This window comes from Cricetulus griseus, chromosome 4, assembly GCF_003668045.3.
Source record: "Cricetulus griseus strain 17A/GY chromosome 4, alternate assembly CriGri-PICRH-1.0, whole genome shotgun sequence".
Lineage (NCBI taxonomy): Eukaryota > Metazoa > Chordata > Mammalia > Rodentia > Cricetidae > Cricetulus > Cricetulus griseus.
In genome coordinates, this window is record NC_048597.1 from 216,755,866 (window position 1) to 216,773,059 (window position 17,194).

Here is a 17,194-nt window from a genome sequence, read left to right on the forward strand (position 1 = left end):
GTCCAATGACGACCCTCGGCCCCACGCGATCCGGCTGGCGATTGGCCCAGCAAGGGAGCCGCCCCGCCCCCCGCCCCGCCCCCGCCCCCCGGGAAGCTGGCGGGGAGAGCGGCGGGCCTCCCCTCCCCCAGGCGGCGCGGAGCTGGCCTGCACCCGGCTCGAAGCCCTGTCGTTTTATTTGATGGAGCAGCATGGAGGCCGCTGTACACCAGTAAATAACGTGAACGTAGGAACAACTGCGCCCCTCATCGCGGCTGCAGGCGGGAAGGGGCAGGGCAAGATCGGCCAGATCTTTAGTCTGCAGTACAACAGAGGACCTGCAGGGTCTTTGACGATGGGCAGTGACTTGCATCTTGGCCTCGCGTCAGAGCTCCACGCGGGCATCACTGTAGGCCCTGTCCAAGGCCCATTCGGGCTGCGGGTCGGAGCCGCCTTCACGCGCCAGACGAGCCATCTCCTGCTGGAACAAAGCTTGCCGTGCCCGGCTGGGGTCCACATTGATCCAGTTGTTAGCGATCCACTTGGTGCCACGGGTGACCAGGCAGCCGCCATGCAAGGAGTAGTCGTCCACTTCACCCACCCAACCTAGGGGACGAAGGTGGCATGAACAAAGGGACACGTGGGAGGGAACCCTAGGCTGGACCCTCCTGAGCTGTGGAAACTCCTAATCCCCATGGAAGGACTCGGCATCTCACCCACTAAGGCATGGCCAATACACTGGCCCTCTGCCCGGCTTCCTTGTTGCTGAGCCAGCCACTCCATAGCTCTTCCCGGCCTGGGTTGTTGAGAGTATTTCCCTAGCCCCAGAGTACAGAAAGGCTGATGCGTGAGGGCAATGGATGGAGATACCCCAAGAGGCTGCGCTGTGGCCTAATGAAATCACTGGTTATGGCAGAAGGCTATTTGGAGAGCAGACAGAAACAGCCCTCAGGTGGCAGAAGGGAGAGATAAGTTCCCTCAGAGAAGCCCTCACCTTGCCCATCAGGCAGGTAGTTGTACCAAAAGACTGCAGTTCCTTGCTGGGGCTTGACACGAAGGTTCCCCTTGTCACAGTGCCTTCGAGTGTCTCGGAGATCAACATCATCCTGAATTAGACTCTGTGGGCAACAAGGAGTTGATGTTTGTGGACTGCCTGCCTCTGTACAGTCAGGCAGCCAAAGTTGGCTAGAGGGAAAACAGACATGTGCCCTCACCCCAGGTCTGGAAGGGTGTGTGTGCACTTGCCCAAGGCCCTGCCAACCCACAGAAGTAATAGCCCATTGGCCCTTACCATTTCATCATAGGTCCTGTTGTCTGCTACAGGGAAGACAGTCTCGCCCCCACCGGTGACGTTGTTCAAATAAAACAGCACCGTCATGTAACTGTAAGGCGGAGGGGAGGGGCTGCTGAGCGGATCCCCAACTGAGGATATTCCCACTTGTGGGCAGGGTTACTCAGGGGCCACAGGGTCAGGTTAGGAGGGCCAAGACATTTCTAGCCCTTTACCCCCACAGAGCCACTCTTCTTGTGTGGCTGAGATGACAGGTGTACTTAGGTAAGTTACGTGACCTTGACCAAAGACCTGGTTGGAAAAGGTAAGCTTGTAGAAGCAGGAATAACATGCAAAGTCTGCTGGCAACTGGCAGGACTGAGCCAGAACAGCCACATGAAACCCTAACTTTGTGCAGGGGTGGGGGGCACAGCTGTAGAAGTCAGCCTGACATCCCCACCAGTGGGGTCAAGATCCATGTTTATGAGGGCAAGTGTCAGTACCTGTGGGTATCTGGGTCTGTTCTCATTTGAGTAGACACAATGGCCGGTAGCCACCACTTTCCTGCTACTCCATAAATAGTGAAGGAGAGGCTTGGGGGAAAAGCAGGGGCATGGCTGACCAGGGTGGCCCAGTGTACTCTTGGCCCCTAGCAGGCTATTCCTGCATCCTCAGTGCACCCAGTCTGTGAATTGAAGCCAACCCCCCGGTGGGAGGTACTTGCCGACAGGAGGTCTCAAAGGGCGCAGACTCATTGGCTACCAGCTTCGTATGGGAGCAGACGGTCTCTGGGTACACAGGTCCGCTGTCCACATGGGCATGGTAGTGACCACCCTCACCATATCGTACAACCTGCAGTGGCTCACTGAGCTCCACGATCTCCGGAGAAAGGCGTGTGAGGCGCAGCACCCTGGTAGGCAGCAGGCATTCAGGAGCTGACCAAGGTGGACGCACCTTGGGCCAGCCACAAGCTTATCCCTGTCCACCTCCCCTGGAAGTCCCAGGGACTTCTAAGAACAGGAGGCTGAGCTAGGACTGTAGTTTAATTGTAGTGTGCTTGCCTAATGTGTGCAAGGCTTGAGTTCAACCCCAGCACCACATCAACACCATGTAGTGTATGCTGGGAACCCCAGTATTCGGGAGGTGGAAGCAGGAAGGTTATCCTTGGCTAGACAGCAAGTGCAAGGTGAGCCTTGGGCACATAAGACACACACACACACACACACACACACACACACACACACACACGGGTCTGTGGTGGTGGCATGAGCTCTATGTCCCAGGCTGCCAGACATAGAGATATCCAATTAATAGGGAGAATTAAGTCAAGAGCCTCAACTCTCCTCGCTGGAACAAAGTTGTTCATTCAAAACCGCTGTCTTTATTTTTTGTTTTCTTTCTGCTGTTTGTTAGATGGGGTCTGATGTAGCCTGGTGTTGGAACTCTGGAGCCTAGAACAATCTTAGACTCCTGATACTTCTGCCTCCCCTCCTAAATTCTGGGAGTGTAGATGTGCACAGCAATGCCTAGTTTTATGCAGTGCTGTGATCTTCACTTTTTGTGTGCTAGGCAAGGGCTTGACCAGTTAACCACCTTAGCCTCATCTTTCTGGGCTTTTGAGACAGTTTCAGTGTCAAGGCCAGGCCTGCTGCAGACTGCCTCATCACAGGTGAAACACCAGCCCAGTTTAGGAAGCCTCTCTGTTCAAGGATGGATGCATCTCTGAGCAGAATTAACTCCTTGTTTTCTTAACTAATAGAAAATAGACATCTGATTTATTTCTAATACCAGTTCTTTGCCCCACATCGAGGGCTAACACACCTTCAGTAGTCAACTGTTTTCAATGGATTGAATTCCTGTTCAAACAACTGGAATTTTTTTTTTTTCAGGACAGGGTTTCTCTGTGGCTTTGGAGGCTGTCCTGGAACTTGCTCTGTAGACCAGGCTGGTCTCAAACTCACAGAGATCCGCCTGCCTCTGCCTCCCAAGTGCTGGGATTAAAGGCGTGTGCCACCACTGCCTGGCAACCACTGGAATTTAATGCCAATTACTTCATCAGTTCCATTCCTTTGGTTCTGGCAAAGGACTTGTGTAGAGACCCTGCCCTGAAGGAGTGATCTCAGGTACTCACTCACCTCTGGCGGATGGCACGCATGACATGATGAGCGCCCTCACCCTGGTGGAGCCAAGTGTGGTGGCTGTTCCTCACCAGCTCATTGGATTCTGCCTTATGGCTCCTCATGTACTTGTGGAAGTCCCGAAGGTCCACGTTGGAAAACTCCTGCAGACTCAGCACGCCTGCACAGAGGACACTCATCAGGGCCTGCCAGGCCCTCGTGGAGCGAGCACAGCGGCAGGCAGCACCTCCCTACCTACCCCAAAGGTAGCAGCAGCCCCTGGCCTCAGGCACTGGGGGCCATGTGCACTTGTCCCCACCTGGACTCGGGTCAGATGAACCTGGTTTCTGTCACATCGGGCCCTGAGGGAAGACCCAGAGAAGTTTGTTTTCTGTTTAAGTCTCGATTTGGTCCCGAAAAGGAAGAAGCCCAACCCATATTAAAGAACCAGCACCGGGCTCCATAAAACACCAGCTGTATGGCCAGGATGGCCCCAGGCTCTGCAGCCTGCCCTGTAGGAATGTAAGAGCAATGCTCCAAACCTACAGAGGGCAAGGAGAGGGAGAGGACCCCTTGTGCTGGGTATCCTCCAGGACCTTCCACACTGTAGTGTGAAAGCAGGACTAGTTCCCAGAGGTTCCCTCAAGTCCCATCCTGGGTGGAACTCTGTTGGCCAGTCCTTCCTGCTATAATACCAGTCATCCTAGCAAAAACTGTTGACCCCCCCCCATGAGACAGACTCCTCTGTTCCTGCCCAACCCACTAAGCAGGGGAACCTCATGCAGGGCTCGCTCTGGGAGAGTTGGTGGCTTTGCTGCGATTCTGACAACCCAAGGGAGACACCTTCCACCCCTTATCCCAGATTCCACTAAAGGTGAGGGTGTGAACTTGACATCGTGTTAAAGGGATGTACTAGTCCTCCAGCCGCAGGTTACAGCTAAATTTTCCACCCTAGGTTCACTAGACTCTGCCTCATACAGCCAAAATGATCTCCAGGAGTTGGTCATGTAGACTGCCACCGAGGAGAATGGGAGGGGGCGTCTGGCTGTCCACCTGCTTCCCAGGGGTTAAAGCAAAGCTGGACCCTCTCCTCCCTATGTCTGTCCACTTTAAAAGCAAGGTGTAGAAGCTGCCTGCTGCAGGGGAAGTCCCAAGCTCTCCGAGGCAAGCTCCTGGGAGGACACAGCTCACAAGCACAGAACTGTGGGGTGTGTGAGCTCACCGTCACCATCAGGGTCTGCCTTGATCGCAGAGTACATCTCTTGAATGTTTTCTGGAGTCATCCATCGTCCATTCCCTAGGCGAGTCTGGGCTAGGACCTAAAGCACAGAAAGGTCCTTCAGCGAAGGGTTTCCCCTATTAGTAAGGGATCAGCACAATAAATAAGGCCCAAGTCCTGCTGTAGAGCTAAAGGCTCCAATGATAGGCATGGGTGAAGACACAGGATATCATGAGGTCTCTGTGCAGAAGGAGGGGAGCAGACGTTGTATGACATCCGTGAAAGCCACCAGAAAGCAGGTGCGCATGCCTCAGAGCCACGTCCATTCCCAGACCTGCTGGCTTTGTGGCCTTCGGGAAGCACGGTTGACTGCTTAGAGGCAGAATAAGAACAGGCCTGTGTCACCCTCAGATACTCCAGGTGAGGATGGGGGAAGGCAAAGGCCTGGTTACCAAGACAGGACAGGAAGCAAGATATCCAGCTGGGACCTAACTACCGGGACCCTCAGGCAAAGCAGGTTCAGTGCCACACCACGGCAGGCTTTCCTCTCAGAAGTCCTTGTGTGAGGAGTGAGTGTTGGGGGACAGAGATGCAAGCTGATGGGCACTTCAGGGCTTGCACTCATCATCATCTTTAGACATGGTAGCAAGGGACCCAGAACACAGAAGACACATGGCTGAAAAAGTAGTGGAAACCCCCCCCCGCCCCCCCACACACACAAAGGGATTTTCTTGCCATCCACAGTTTCTAGGGCAGTAAGGGACTTGGCCTGGGGTAGCATGTGACTGCAATGGCCAGGATTAACCTACACCAGTGGCACGGCAACCAGAAGGTAATTCTGGGTGTTCTCTCTAGTATGTGTTCAGACCTGGGATCCTAACCTCTCGGAGCTGCAGGCGACCATCATGGTTCTGGTCCAACAGCTGGAAAAGGTCCAGCTGGCTGAGCTGCATGGTGCTCATTGCCTCCTCATACTCTTCAGTGGGCAGGATCTGGCTCCGCTGTAACCCTTTCATCTGTGCCAGGTGGATGATGAGGCGACACTCCTCGTCACTCAGGAAGCCCGGGATTTCTACCAGAAGAGGAGGTGGGTAATGCTGATGACTCAGCTGAAGTACTAGGCACCAAGTACTCCCCACCCCCTACACACACACAAGATTCTTGGGTATTTTTGTTCCTTGGTGGCCGTCAGAGCTGGAGGACTCTACAACCATCTGGATTTTTTATTTTGTTTTGATTTTTGAGACTGGGTTTCTCTGTGTAGCCCTAGATGTCCTGGAACTAGTTCTGTTGACCAGTTGGACTCGAACTCACAGAGATCCATACACTTGCCTCTGCCTCCCTAGTGCTGGGATTAAAGGTGTGCATCACCACCACCTGTCTTGATGATGTTTTGAGAACGTGTTCTTACTATGTAGTCCTGGCTGGCCTGGAACTTGCTGTGTAGACCAAGCTGGCCTCAAACTCAAAGAGATCCACCTGCCTCTGACCTCCAGAGTGCTGGGATTGAGAGGGTGTGTGCCTTGAAGGACTGTAAGTTATGGTTGAGTTGTCCTGCAAGGTTTTTACCAGTGTTTGGGATGAGGGGGTCTCTTGTCCTGTCCCATTGGTAACAACACACATTTTCAGGGGGGTGGGGCACTCATGGGAGTGAGCCGAGGCTGAGATAGAGAACATTCCATTCATCTACCTCAACATGAAACCTGAAAGTCACGGGTGAATCGAATGGCAAAGGGTTGACTTTTTGTTTTTCCTTAAACCGTAAGCTAGGGATGTCTGAAACGGTAGCACTTCTACTGATCTTTCAAGTCTTTCAGTCTTCTGGTGGCTGACATGACCACAGAAGTGATGGTGGAGGTAGGTCAAGGCCCTGCCAGTCGCTATTTCCATGCAGCAACCAAGACGCTAGGCGCCCACGGCCTTCTCTTTACCTGGGTTTTGCCGCAGAAGGAGCAGATATTCTTGGTGTGCTGGCTGATTTCAATTTAGTCACTATTTTCTGGAGGGGAACCATAACAGGTCCCATATTTATGAAAAGTTTCATTGTTTTCAGCACATTTAGCCATGTTCCTGTTGTCTGGACATGAGCCCAGACAGCTTTTTTTGTTGTTGCTATTGTTTCAGACAGTGTCTGAGTCCAGGATGACCTCGAACTTGGTATGTAGCCAAGGATGTCCTAGAACTCCTAATCCTTCAACCTTGACCTCCTAAGTGCTGGGATTACAGGTGTGCATCACCATATTTAACTTGGCTGCTTCCTGGGTATGTATATACAAGGGGGAGTTGGTCTTTTTGAGACATGGTCATACTATATAGTTCTGACTTGGAACTTGCTATGTAGACCAGGATGGTTTCAAACTCAGAGATCCGCCTGCCTCTGTCTCCCAAGTGCTGGGACTAAAGGTGTGTGCCACCACACTTGGCTGAATTTTTATTTTAAGGTCAGAGACATAGTGACTGCTTCTTGCTTTCAGTTTTCCTTTCAGCATTGCTCAATCCAATACTCTAGGGTAGTGGTTCCCAACCTTCCTAATGCTGCGACTCTTCAATAATACTGTTCCTCGTGTCTTGGTGACCCCCAACCATAAAGTTATTGTTTTTTGTTTGCTTTGTTTTTTTGAGACAGGGATTTTTGTGTGTGTGTGTGTATCTTTGGAGCCTGTCCTGGAACTCGCTCTGCCGCCGGGCTTTGTTTCTGCTTTATAACTGTAATTTTGCTACTGTTATGAATAATAAGGTTCTGATATTTCTGATGGCTATAAAGGGTCATGACCCACAGACTGAGAACCAGTGTTTTAAGCAGATCCAAGGCCTTACCCTTGTTCTCCTGCGCACGTGGTTGTGGTCTGTGTGCCAAAGGCTGAGTTACCAGTACTGGGAAGTCAGTGGGATCACTTAGCTTGCACCAGCCCTCTATGCCTCTAGTAAAGGCTGTTAGCCCTGGGACTTTGCTGTCTGGCTACATATCCACAGACCACCAGCCACAGCTGACAGGTGCCTGAAAGAGCTGTGCCTCAAATGTGGACAACCCACATCTCACATCCTAAGGGCTTCCAGGGCAGAAGCTGAGTCCTGCACCCTCCAAACCTTTCATGTTAAGGAAAGAATTCCTTGAGAGACAAGAAGTCAGCTAAGAATAGGGCTGTACTGTGGCCTGCAGAGTTGCTTGCTGTTTCTCCCAGTCATACTTCTAGCATGATAAAGCAGTCACAGCCAAGAGGGAAACTGGCCCTACAGCAAGGATGGGAGCCATTTTCACTGACGACCACAGCTGATCACACTGTGCCAAGGATGGGAGCCATTTTCACTGATGACCACAGCTGATCACACTGTGCCAAGGATGGGAGCCATTTTTGCTGATGACCACAGCTGATCACTCTGCCAAAGGCGCTCTAAGCATTGCTTACAGCTCTTGAATTTCTCCACTCTTGTTAGAAACCAAGCCTGCCCAGGCAGTGGTGGCACATGCCTTTAATCCTAGCACTTGGTCAGCAGGGGCAGTTGGCTCTCTGTGAGTTTGAGGCCAACTTGGTCTACACAGGGAGTTCCAGGACAGCCAGAGCTACACAGAGAGACCTTGTCTTGAAAAACCAAAACAACGACAAAAAACCCTTAACCTCAGCTCATTAAGACCAGGGCAATGGGAACTGATTAGAGGACTATGGCTTCTGTTGACACTGGTGGTAGTGGACAGTGGTAAGGCACCCAGGACCCAACAAAGTGCATGACCATTCCCCAAGCCATGGCCCTGTTTCATGTACACAGGACACCCAGAGGTGTATCTGACCTACTTTCTGGCCCATGACATAGTAGCCAAGCCATTCAGTAGCAGATTAACTGTGGCCCCAACTTGCTCAAGGGATTCCTTCCCAGTGCTCTGTTGTCTTCCTCTAATCCCTCTTGGCCTCTGTGTGCCTTTACAAGAAGGGCAGCGTCTTCCAGGTGGAGAGAGTGGGTAACTGCGGTGCCCCAGCCAGGGTCTGTTCTGGAAGCTCAGCTCTTCATTGATCCTTTAACCACCTGTCAATATTGGGTGCTGATGTGGGGAAGGAAGAAAATGAAGTTTTGCTTTTTGTTTTTGTTTTCTCGAGATAGGGTTTCTCTGTATTGCTTTGGAGCCTATCCTGGAATTCGCTCTGGCCTCAAACTCACAGAGCTCCACCTGCCTCTGCCTCCCCAGTGCTGGGATCAAAGGCGTGTGCCCCCAACTCTAGCAAAGATTTGTTTTTGTTAGTGTTCCTAGCAGAGGTAAGCAAATACCCTGGGAGAGCTGATGTAGGTCAGAGGTCACCGGTGGGGTTTCAGTTCTTGGTTCGTAACCACAAACTATGAAAGTCTCTTGAAAATCAAGATTGGACAAGAGGCAGTCCATGTTAAAATGGAGACCAGGGCTCCTTTCCAGTGGGGATGTGACAACTCTGTCTACCCAAGGGATGCTGGCAAGAGATGAAGCCAAAAGGTCACAAAGCTGATTGTTCTCTCCCAGCCTAACTTCGCCTCTGAACAGCATTTCCTCAGTTCCCTCTGGGCAGAGAAAGCCCCTCCCAGAGCCGGAGCCTCTGGATTGTCAGTAGCTGCAAGAATGGATTCTTTCAGAACTCAAAGGCAAGGGCGCTGTATGCTATGCCAGCTCCTGCCTTGGCCAGAAGCTGCAGTGTCTAAAGGGCTTTCGGGGAGGAGGCGGGCGTGGGGGTGGGGAAGTGCTGCGTGTTCCTTCTGGGTTGGAGGTGAAGATCCAGGGTGTGAGCCCCACCTCAGCCCTCTCGGGATGGGGCGGTGCACTGGGAGGCTGGTGGGGGAGGTGCACTGGGAGGCTGAAGCCTGAGTTAGCAGGAGGAGGCAGCAGACAAGGGGGGTGGGGCTGAGGTATGAGATGTGGCCCAAGCAGAAAGCCAGGCTGCAGAGCGGTTGCTAGGTGACCAGAGTGTTGTTGCTCAGCAACCACAGAGTATTCCCTGCTACAAGGCAGTGCTAGGATCATGAGAGGCTCCACTTGGTCACCCTGTTTCTCCCACACCACAGGGTCATTACCGTGTGGCAGCCAGTGACAGGTCTTGTAAGCCAGCTGTGTGCCCATCATAGCCTGCTGTGGCTTTTCCTGACCAATTATCATGCATAGAGACTTCCCTGTGGGTTACAATCCGTGCCACAGCACAGGTCAAGGGCTCCCACCCAGAGTACCCTATGTGCAAGGCTTGGCACACTGTCTTCACTACACTCAATGCCATGGTCAAACCACACCTTTCAAATCAATCCTGAAGGGACCAAGAAAACTGGACTCCGGCTGGGGAGGAGACCCCTACAGCAGGCAGCTGTCTGGAAAAAAGGCAGAAAGGTGGAAGGTGGGGTTGTGCTCCCTGCCCCATGCACCTCTGCAGCACGGCAGCTAGCTCTAGGTCTGTGACTTGCAGGTTCATCCAAGGGGTCCTTGGACACGTGTACCGGTGACTTTGGAGAGTTCTGAGTGTGTGGCAGCCTCTACACGTTATATGTGTGTATGTATATGAATGTTATATGTGTGGATGTGTATGAATGTTATATATGTGTGTGTATGTGTATGAATGTTATATATATGTGTGTATGTGTATGAATGTTACATGTGTGTGGATGTGTATGAATGTTACATGTGTGTGTGGATGTGTATGAATGTTACATGTGTGTGTGGATGTGTATGACTATGGAGGTCAGAGGACAAAGCCAGGCTTTTGTGCTTGCTTGAGACAGACCTCATTTTTAGCTGTTCTTCATTGCATATACAATAGGCCAGGGCTCCTACTGGCTTCCAGAATTCTCCTGTTTCCACCCCTTATCTTGCCATAGGAACCCTGGAATTGCCGGTGTGTGCTATTGTAGCTAACTTTTACGTGGCTCTGTGAATTTGTGTGGTGATCACTTTCTGACTGAGTCATTGAGCAGTCGACCCCTTCATACCTTATACACGTGGATGTGAACCATGACACCTGTAAGAGGGACACCCAGATTCTATGCCTGATTAGTATAGAAAGTAAATTTCTTTACAATCATGCTAGAGCATCAAGAGAAACAAACCATAGCAAGCTGGGATGATGAATGCCTGCCAAGCCAGCACCTGAAATATAGAGGATCAGGAGGTCAAAGTCATCCCTGACTACATAAAGAGTTCCTGGGCTTCATGACATCCTAAAAAAAAAACAAAAATTCTGTATGGAGAATGCATCCCTAGGAGCCTGATTCCAAGGGCAGAGCATCAGACAGGAAGACCTTAATTAGGTAAGTGGAGGGGATGGGTGTGACGACACTAGAGACCGACCTAGCTTGTCACTTAGTTCTGTTCTATCTATTCTATTCTATCTATTCTACAGTAAAAGGCAGAATGGCACAACATACAACCTCTGGCCAAGGGCACAGTGATTTGGACTCAAGACTGCAATTGTTGAATTTGGGTTCTCTGCCCTCACCAGAGATGATGCTGACTATGACATTGCTGAACCTAGAGTATGCAAGCTCCTTCCATATATAGTGTTAGCTGGAAGGTGCAGGGGGCCACCTGTTGGTAACTACAGTTTATGCCTAGAGCTGAGGCTATCAAATTCTGCAGCCAGCTGTCAGTAGCGTGGACCAGTGCCAAGAATAGAAGCTAGAAATTCTGCAATGCACCAGGCTCACACCTTTAATCCCAGCACTAAGGAGGCAGAGGCAGGTGGATCTCAGTGAGTCCCAGGACAGGCTCGAAAGCTACAAAGAGGAATCCTGCTTTTTTTTGTTTTGTTTTGTTTTTTTAAAAGGATTTTTATTTTTATTTGTTTGCTTGTTTTGAGACAGTAAGACCCTGTCTGGAACAGCTCAGGGTGGCCTCTGCCTCTAAAGTGCTGGGATTAAATGTTGCAAACCATGCACCACTTAGAGGATCAGAGTTCAGATCTGCAGCACCCAAGTTAAAGAGTATGCAGGGATGACCCTAGTTGCCTACTGGCCAGCCAGTCTAACCTCATCAGTGAGTTACAGGTTTAGTGAGGTGGCACTTGCCACAGAAGCCTGAAGGCCTGAGGTCAATACCTGGAACCAATGGTAGCAGCAGAGAACTGACTCCTGAAAGCTGTCTTCAGACCTCCACAGGTGTGTTCTGGCATGTGTGCCTGCATTCATATTCATACACACATACAACAATAATAAATAAAAATTGACATGTTCTGTATACACATGTACACACACACACACACACACACACACACACTGCGCACGCGCATCGCCAGATGTGGTGTGTCATACCTGAAATCCCAGCTTTTGGAAGGGAAGAGCAAGAGGATTATCAAGTTCATAGTGAGTTCTGGGGCAGCCTGAGCTGCAGTGTGAGAGTCTATCCTAGAAGATAGACTCTTCTATCCTGGAGAGATGGCTCAGTAGTTAAGATCACTGGCTGCTCTTCCAGAGGTCCTGAGTTCAATTCCCAGCACCCACATGGTGGCTCACAAACATCTGTATAGTGTGTTCTAAAACCCTCTTCTGTCATAAAGGCACACACGTGCAGATAGAGCACTCATATACATGAAATAAAATAAATAAAATCTTTGAAGATAAAACAGAGCTGCTGTAGGACAGCAATGTCCCCAAGGACGTGACAGTGAATTAGAATGGTTCTTTCTCAGCAGGGCATGGTGACACACACTTTTAATCCCAGAACTCTGGAGGCAGAGGCATGAGGCCAGCCTGGGCTACATAACAAGCTCTAGGACAGCCAGGCCTCCCCTGTCTGGAAACAACATCAAAGGTTTAGTTTATTTCTCAACTCACAGGGCAGCTGGCCCCCAATGTTCCAGATCTTTTGGAAACACTGACCCCAGCCATGGTCTACTTTTCAAAGGCTTAGACTAGGGCTGTTGTCACCTTAATCTCACTTGCCAAGTGTCTTTAGGAACAAAGACAGGAAAAGGAAGTGCTCCCTAAAGAGAGAGACAGGACATGGACATACAGGCCTGTTACTCCTGAACTTGGGAGAAAGAGGCAACAGGGAAGCTGACTTTGGGGCCAACCTGGGCTACATAGCAAATTCTAAGTCCATGCCAGGGCTGCATATCAGGAGTAGATATAAATAAGTAAAATAAAAGCAGTAGGAAAGGAGAGGCCAGAGGCTGTGTGGTCTCTCTGTCCTGACAGGGTTTCCTCCCAAGGAGATGGAGGCACCTTGCCCAGTTCACATCCCTTAGGCATCTGGTTTATCAAGGGTTGGGAGCTAAGAGCCGCAGGGGGTAGAGGGAACAGAGTTCACCAGCAGGCCCATCTTCCTAGCTCTGCCTACCTCTTGAGGATAACAGTGGACATGAGACCAATGGACAGGCAAGAACAGAAGCCTGGCACACACACTGCTCCTTCTTGGGATGAGGCATTCTTTAGATCATCTAACAGCATAGCACTCTGTAACTGCTCTGGACCATTCTCCCCCGTGACTTCCCTTTTTCAAAACTAGATTTCTTTTTGTATAAAACAGGGTCTCCCCACCCCACCCCATACAGGGTTTCTATGTATAGCCCTGGCTGTCCTGGAACTCACTCTGTAGACCAGGCTGACCTCAAATTCAGAGATTCACCAGCCTGTCTCCCAGTGCTGGAGTTAAAGGAGTGCACCACCACCTGACACTGAAACAGGGTCTTATGTAGCCCAGTGTGCTGCTCTAAGTTAGAATGGCTCCCATAGGTTCATGTTTGAATAGTTGGTTCCTAGTGGGGAAAACTGTTTGGAAATGAATAGGAGGTATGGCCTTGTTGAAGGTGTCTCACTGGGACTGGGCTTTGAGACTTCAAAAGCCCAGGCCAATCCCCAGTTAGCTCTCTCTCTGCCTTGAGCTTGTAGGTGAGTTGTAATCTCCAGACTGCTCTATCACCGTGCCTGCTTGCTGCCACAATCCCCACCTGGAAGGTCATGGACTTAACCTCTGAAACTGTAAGTCCCAATAAACTCTTTCTGCTATATGTTGCCTTGGCCGTGGTGTTTCTTCACAGTAAAAGTAACTGAGACATCAAGGCTGGCTTTGAACTACTGATCCTCTTATATCTACCTCCCAAGACTAGGATAGCATTCTCAGCTGTAAGTGGACTTCTTGTACAATTCTTACACTTCTCCCTTAATCCTCGCGACTGACCAAGCCCCAGGGCTTTCATGGGAAAACAGGAGCTATCTGCCACCAACCAACCAACCAACCAACAGCTAAGTGTCTGGGAAATGAGGACTCAAACAGGAAGTCTGTACTATATCAGCCTGAGGTCCCCATTCCTAACCCCTCACTACAGCCTTATGTAGCCCAGGCTGGCCTCCAGCTTGCTAAGGGTGACAGGCCTACATCACCACCCCAAGTTGTGTTGTGTTTGGTGCTGGGGATTGACTTCAGGGCTGCATATCAGATAGACAGGTGAGCACGCTCCCAACTGGTCCCCACCCCCATCCACCCCCTGCTTTCTTAAAGTTTGATTTCTAAAAAAATATTTGTTTAATTATGGTTTTTCAAGACAGGGTTTCTCTGTGTATGCCTGGCTGTCCTAGAACTCACTCTGTAGACCAGGCTGGCCTCAAACTCACAGGTCTGCCTGCCTCTGTCTCACAGTGCTGGGATTAAAGATGCCCAACAGCTTCCACTGTCTCTTTTTATTCCCATGCTGTTTTGCTTGTTAATCTACTCCTGATGTGTAGCCAAAGTATGGACTCAAATTCAGGATCCTCTTGCCTCTTCCTCCCAAGTTCAGGAGTTAGCACATGGCCAAGTCCAGTAACTGTGTCGTTTGAGACAGAAACAGGGACCCAATTTGATGGCCTCCCCAGAGCAGCTTTCTGTTCTCACATCTCTTCGTTTCTTGTAGTTTACTCTTGGGGATTTCAAATCTGGGTCTTTAATTATCTTCATAGGACAAGCTGCAAATTAAGAGGACTCTAGCCTGTGGCTCACCTATGCTAATGTAGACTTAAATTAGATATATGCAGACTGGGTGGTTAACAAAAGGGAACCCAACTGTCTGTCCCTAGGCCTGGGGCTCCCTTCCGTGACAGCCCACAGGCTGTCCTTCATGTCTCTGCTCAGTTATTTCTCCAGGGAGGCCCATTGGTTCCTCTGCTTAGAGTTTGTTTCCGTCACTGCCTGAGGCACCGCTTCACACACAGTTCATTGCTTATCCTGCTCCCTCCTCATCTCAATGTCAGCTTCAGAAAAAGCTGTTTCTAATACCTGCATCGGGACCTCACATGGGCCGCCATGTTATTCAACAGGAATATTGATAATAACAGCTCACGACTGTGTACAGCCCTTCTCACAATGCATACATGTGACATTGTTATTTATAGCTCTCTGTAACACCAGGCAGAGCCTTCTCGGCTCTATGACAGGCACACACTGGGTTTTGCTCAGGCCCTTTCTTCTAAGATAAGATTACATTTATTTGTGTGTGTGTGTGTGTGTGTGTGTGTGTGTGTGTGTGCGCGCACGCGTGCGCGTGCATGCATGCATGAGGGGCGCTCAGAGGACAACGAATGGGAATTTGTTCTTCCTTTTCACTATGTGGTCCAGGGGTTAAATTTAGAGGGTCAGGCTTGGTGGTAAACACCTTTATCTGCTGAGTCATTATTTCCCCAAATGTCCCCAGCCCAAAGATCTTTGTTTTTTGTTTTTGTTTTTGTTTCTTTTTGTTCCCAGACAGGGTTTCTCTGTGTAGCCTTGGCTGTCCTGGAACTGTAGACCAGGCTGGCCTCAAACTCAGAGATCCAACTGCCTCTGCCTCCTGGGTGCTGGGATTAAAGGTGTGTGCCACCATTGTCCAGCTGGGGCTGCACAAATTTAACCTTGGCAAGGTCCATGAGTGTGGTGCCCTCGCCTTATTGACATCGGTAGTCTTCGGAGGCCTTTGGGGTCGTCACAGCTTTGTGTCAGGTTAAATGAGACAACATTTAAAGCCTATCATTTCCTAAGAGCTCAGAAAGCAGGAGCTGTGTGTGATATCTCTAAACAGGTCACCCTGAAGGGCTCTGCTCATGAAGGATGAGAGACAAGAATCCTAAAAATCTCAAACTCTGGAAGCAAGAAGCTGGGCCTCTGGCTTGGGGGGAAGGGAGGTTGACTGAGGGAATCAGTTTGTTCCAGTCTAGACAGTGTGATTCTCATTTGGCCACAGGATCAACTTTAGGAATGATTCCCCCCTCCTTCCCCAGAAGCCCCAGGTCAGCTGGCAGCTGGTTATCAGTCTCCCGCCCTGCTTCGATTCTGGAATGTGGCAGATTAGTAGCATAGTCTGTCCAGAGATAATCTCAATAAACTGTTTGGACACTTGTCTCAGGGTCATGCTGCCCAGCCTATGACTGTGGGGGGCATGGTGCTGGGAGGGGAGTGTGGAAAGGGCACCTCTGTCCTGTCACGGAGAAGGGAGCTCTGCTTTAGTGATCCTCGGAATGCAGAAAGCGCTTCTGCAAAGCAGCCGTGTTCAAAATAGAAAACACGTGGTCAAAAGAAGCCTCAGGGTGAACATTGCAGCCCCTGGCCCTTTCCAGAAGTGTCTGGCAGACTTACCAAAGAGCAATGGCTTGAGGCTGAGGGTTCTGATGAAGTGATCCCTGCCTGCGACCAGCTGGACTTTCCGCTCATACCCCACCTAAAGGAAAAGTAATAGAGAGCAGCTGGTGTGCCAGGCCGCACTGCTCAAGGTCCCGTGTCAGGGCGCGACAGTGGGAAGTAAGTAGGCGCGCGTGACCGGCACACAGTGATGCATGGAGCCCTGTTGTGGGGGTCACGGCCGAGGCACGGTCCGGTGCAGCTTGGCTGGGCGATGCCCGGAGCAGCGGAGCGCGTCGCAGCGCAGCGCGGGAGATGTTCTTACCTTGATGCCCTCCAGCCGAGTGAGGGGACCCAAGGTTGGCACTGACGGGGGGCTCTGCTCGCGGCGCTGAGGTCTGGGGTCTGTGCTCGCATCCCCGTTGCTGTAGTGGACGAAGAGCAGCAGTGCTAGGACGTTGCCCAGGTACAGGTGCACGAACACCATCAGCACCAAGAAGTAGGCTCGGGAACAGATGCCCCGTGGCTTGCACAGTGGCCGCACCGGCGCCTCCTCTCCATCGCCTGGCCGGGTCGCCGGCACGGAAGGGCGATGCTCTGGCGGCAGAGGCCACTGCGGGTTTGAGGCCTTCTCGACCGTCTCAGTCTCAGGCCGCTGCACGGTTGCCGCCGCCGCCGCCGCCGCCGCCATGGCGCCCAGGTCGCGCGCGCGCCCAGGGGAGGGGCCGCGGGGTGCTCGCGCTGCGCAGTCGCCGGGACCAGGACGCTGGAGTCCGCGCAGCGCGCACTCCGGTCACTAGGAGACCGAGCGCGCTCCGGGATGCTGTGCCTGCACACAGCCGAGCCCGTCGGCCCACTCTGAGATGCCGGGACCTCGCGGGCGCCGGGGTTGCACCGCTGGGACTGATCCCATTGCTATTAGCAGTTTTTTTGTTCCCGGGCGAAGGCGCCCTTCCAGAAAAGTATAGCGGGCATTTTCTCGCTCCTGGGAGAAGGGAGTTGGGAAGTGACAGAAAGGGGAGGCCGCGCTTTATGAGGAGTTAGGTGCTGCGGCAATGACTGCGCACCAGATGATCAGTTTACAGAGCATGGGCTTCTTTTGCTTT

At 51.4% G+C, this 17,194-nt stretch overlaps 1 protein-coding gene across 2 annotated transcripts; it reads right to left on the reverse strand.

The window, feature by feature from the left end:
* Positions 1–158: 158 nt before the first annotated feature.
* Positions 159–16,795, reverse strand: P4htm (prolyl 4-hydroxylase, transmembrane). 2 transcript variants are annotated; one of them, XM_027414593.2, is made up of 9 exons: positions 16,414–16,795; positions 16,107–16,188; positions 5,467–5,657; positions 4,589–4,685; positions 3,385–3,547; positions 1,974–2,159; positions 1,271–1,361; positions 974–1,097; positions 159–585 (listed from the first exon to the last, which is right to left on the reverse strand). In XM_027414593.2, the coding sequence occupies exons 1-9, from the start codon at positions 16,777–16,779 to the stop codon at positions 365–367; spliced, it is 1,521 nt and encodes a 506-aa protein (XP_027270394.1). In that variant the 5' UTR covers positions 16,780–16,795; the 3' UTR covers positions 159–364. The 2 variants fall into 2 exon arrangements, 1 of the variants encoding a protein (XP_027270394.1); XR_003485136.2 differs by lacking the exons at positions 159–585; positions 974–1,097; positions 1,271–1,361; positions 1,974–2,159 and adding an exon at positions 3,626–3,728 and having other exon boundaries at positions 3,408–3,547.
* Positions 16,796–17,194: the final 399 nt, after the last annotated feature.

Bases quoted from the DNA above. Each gene is read 5' to 3' on its own strand.
- P4htm (XM_027414593.2), bottom strand. From the start codon at position 16,779: ATGGCGGCGGCGGCGGCGGCGGCGGCAACCGTGCAGCGGCCTGAGACT. The intron at 16,189-16,413 runs GTAAGAACATCT...CTTTTCCTTTAG, and splicing joins CTCGGCTGGAGGGCATCAAG to GTGGGGTATGAGCGGAAAGT. The intron at 1,098-1,270 runs GTAAGGGCCAAT...TGTTGCCCACAG, and splicing joins ACAGGACCTATGATGAAATG to AGTCTAATTCAGGATGATGT.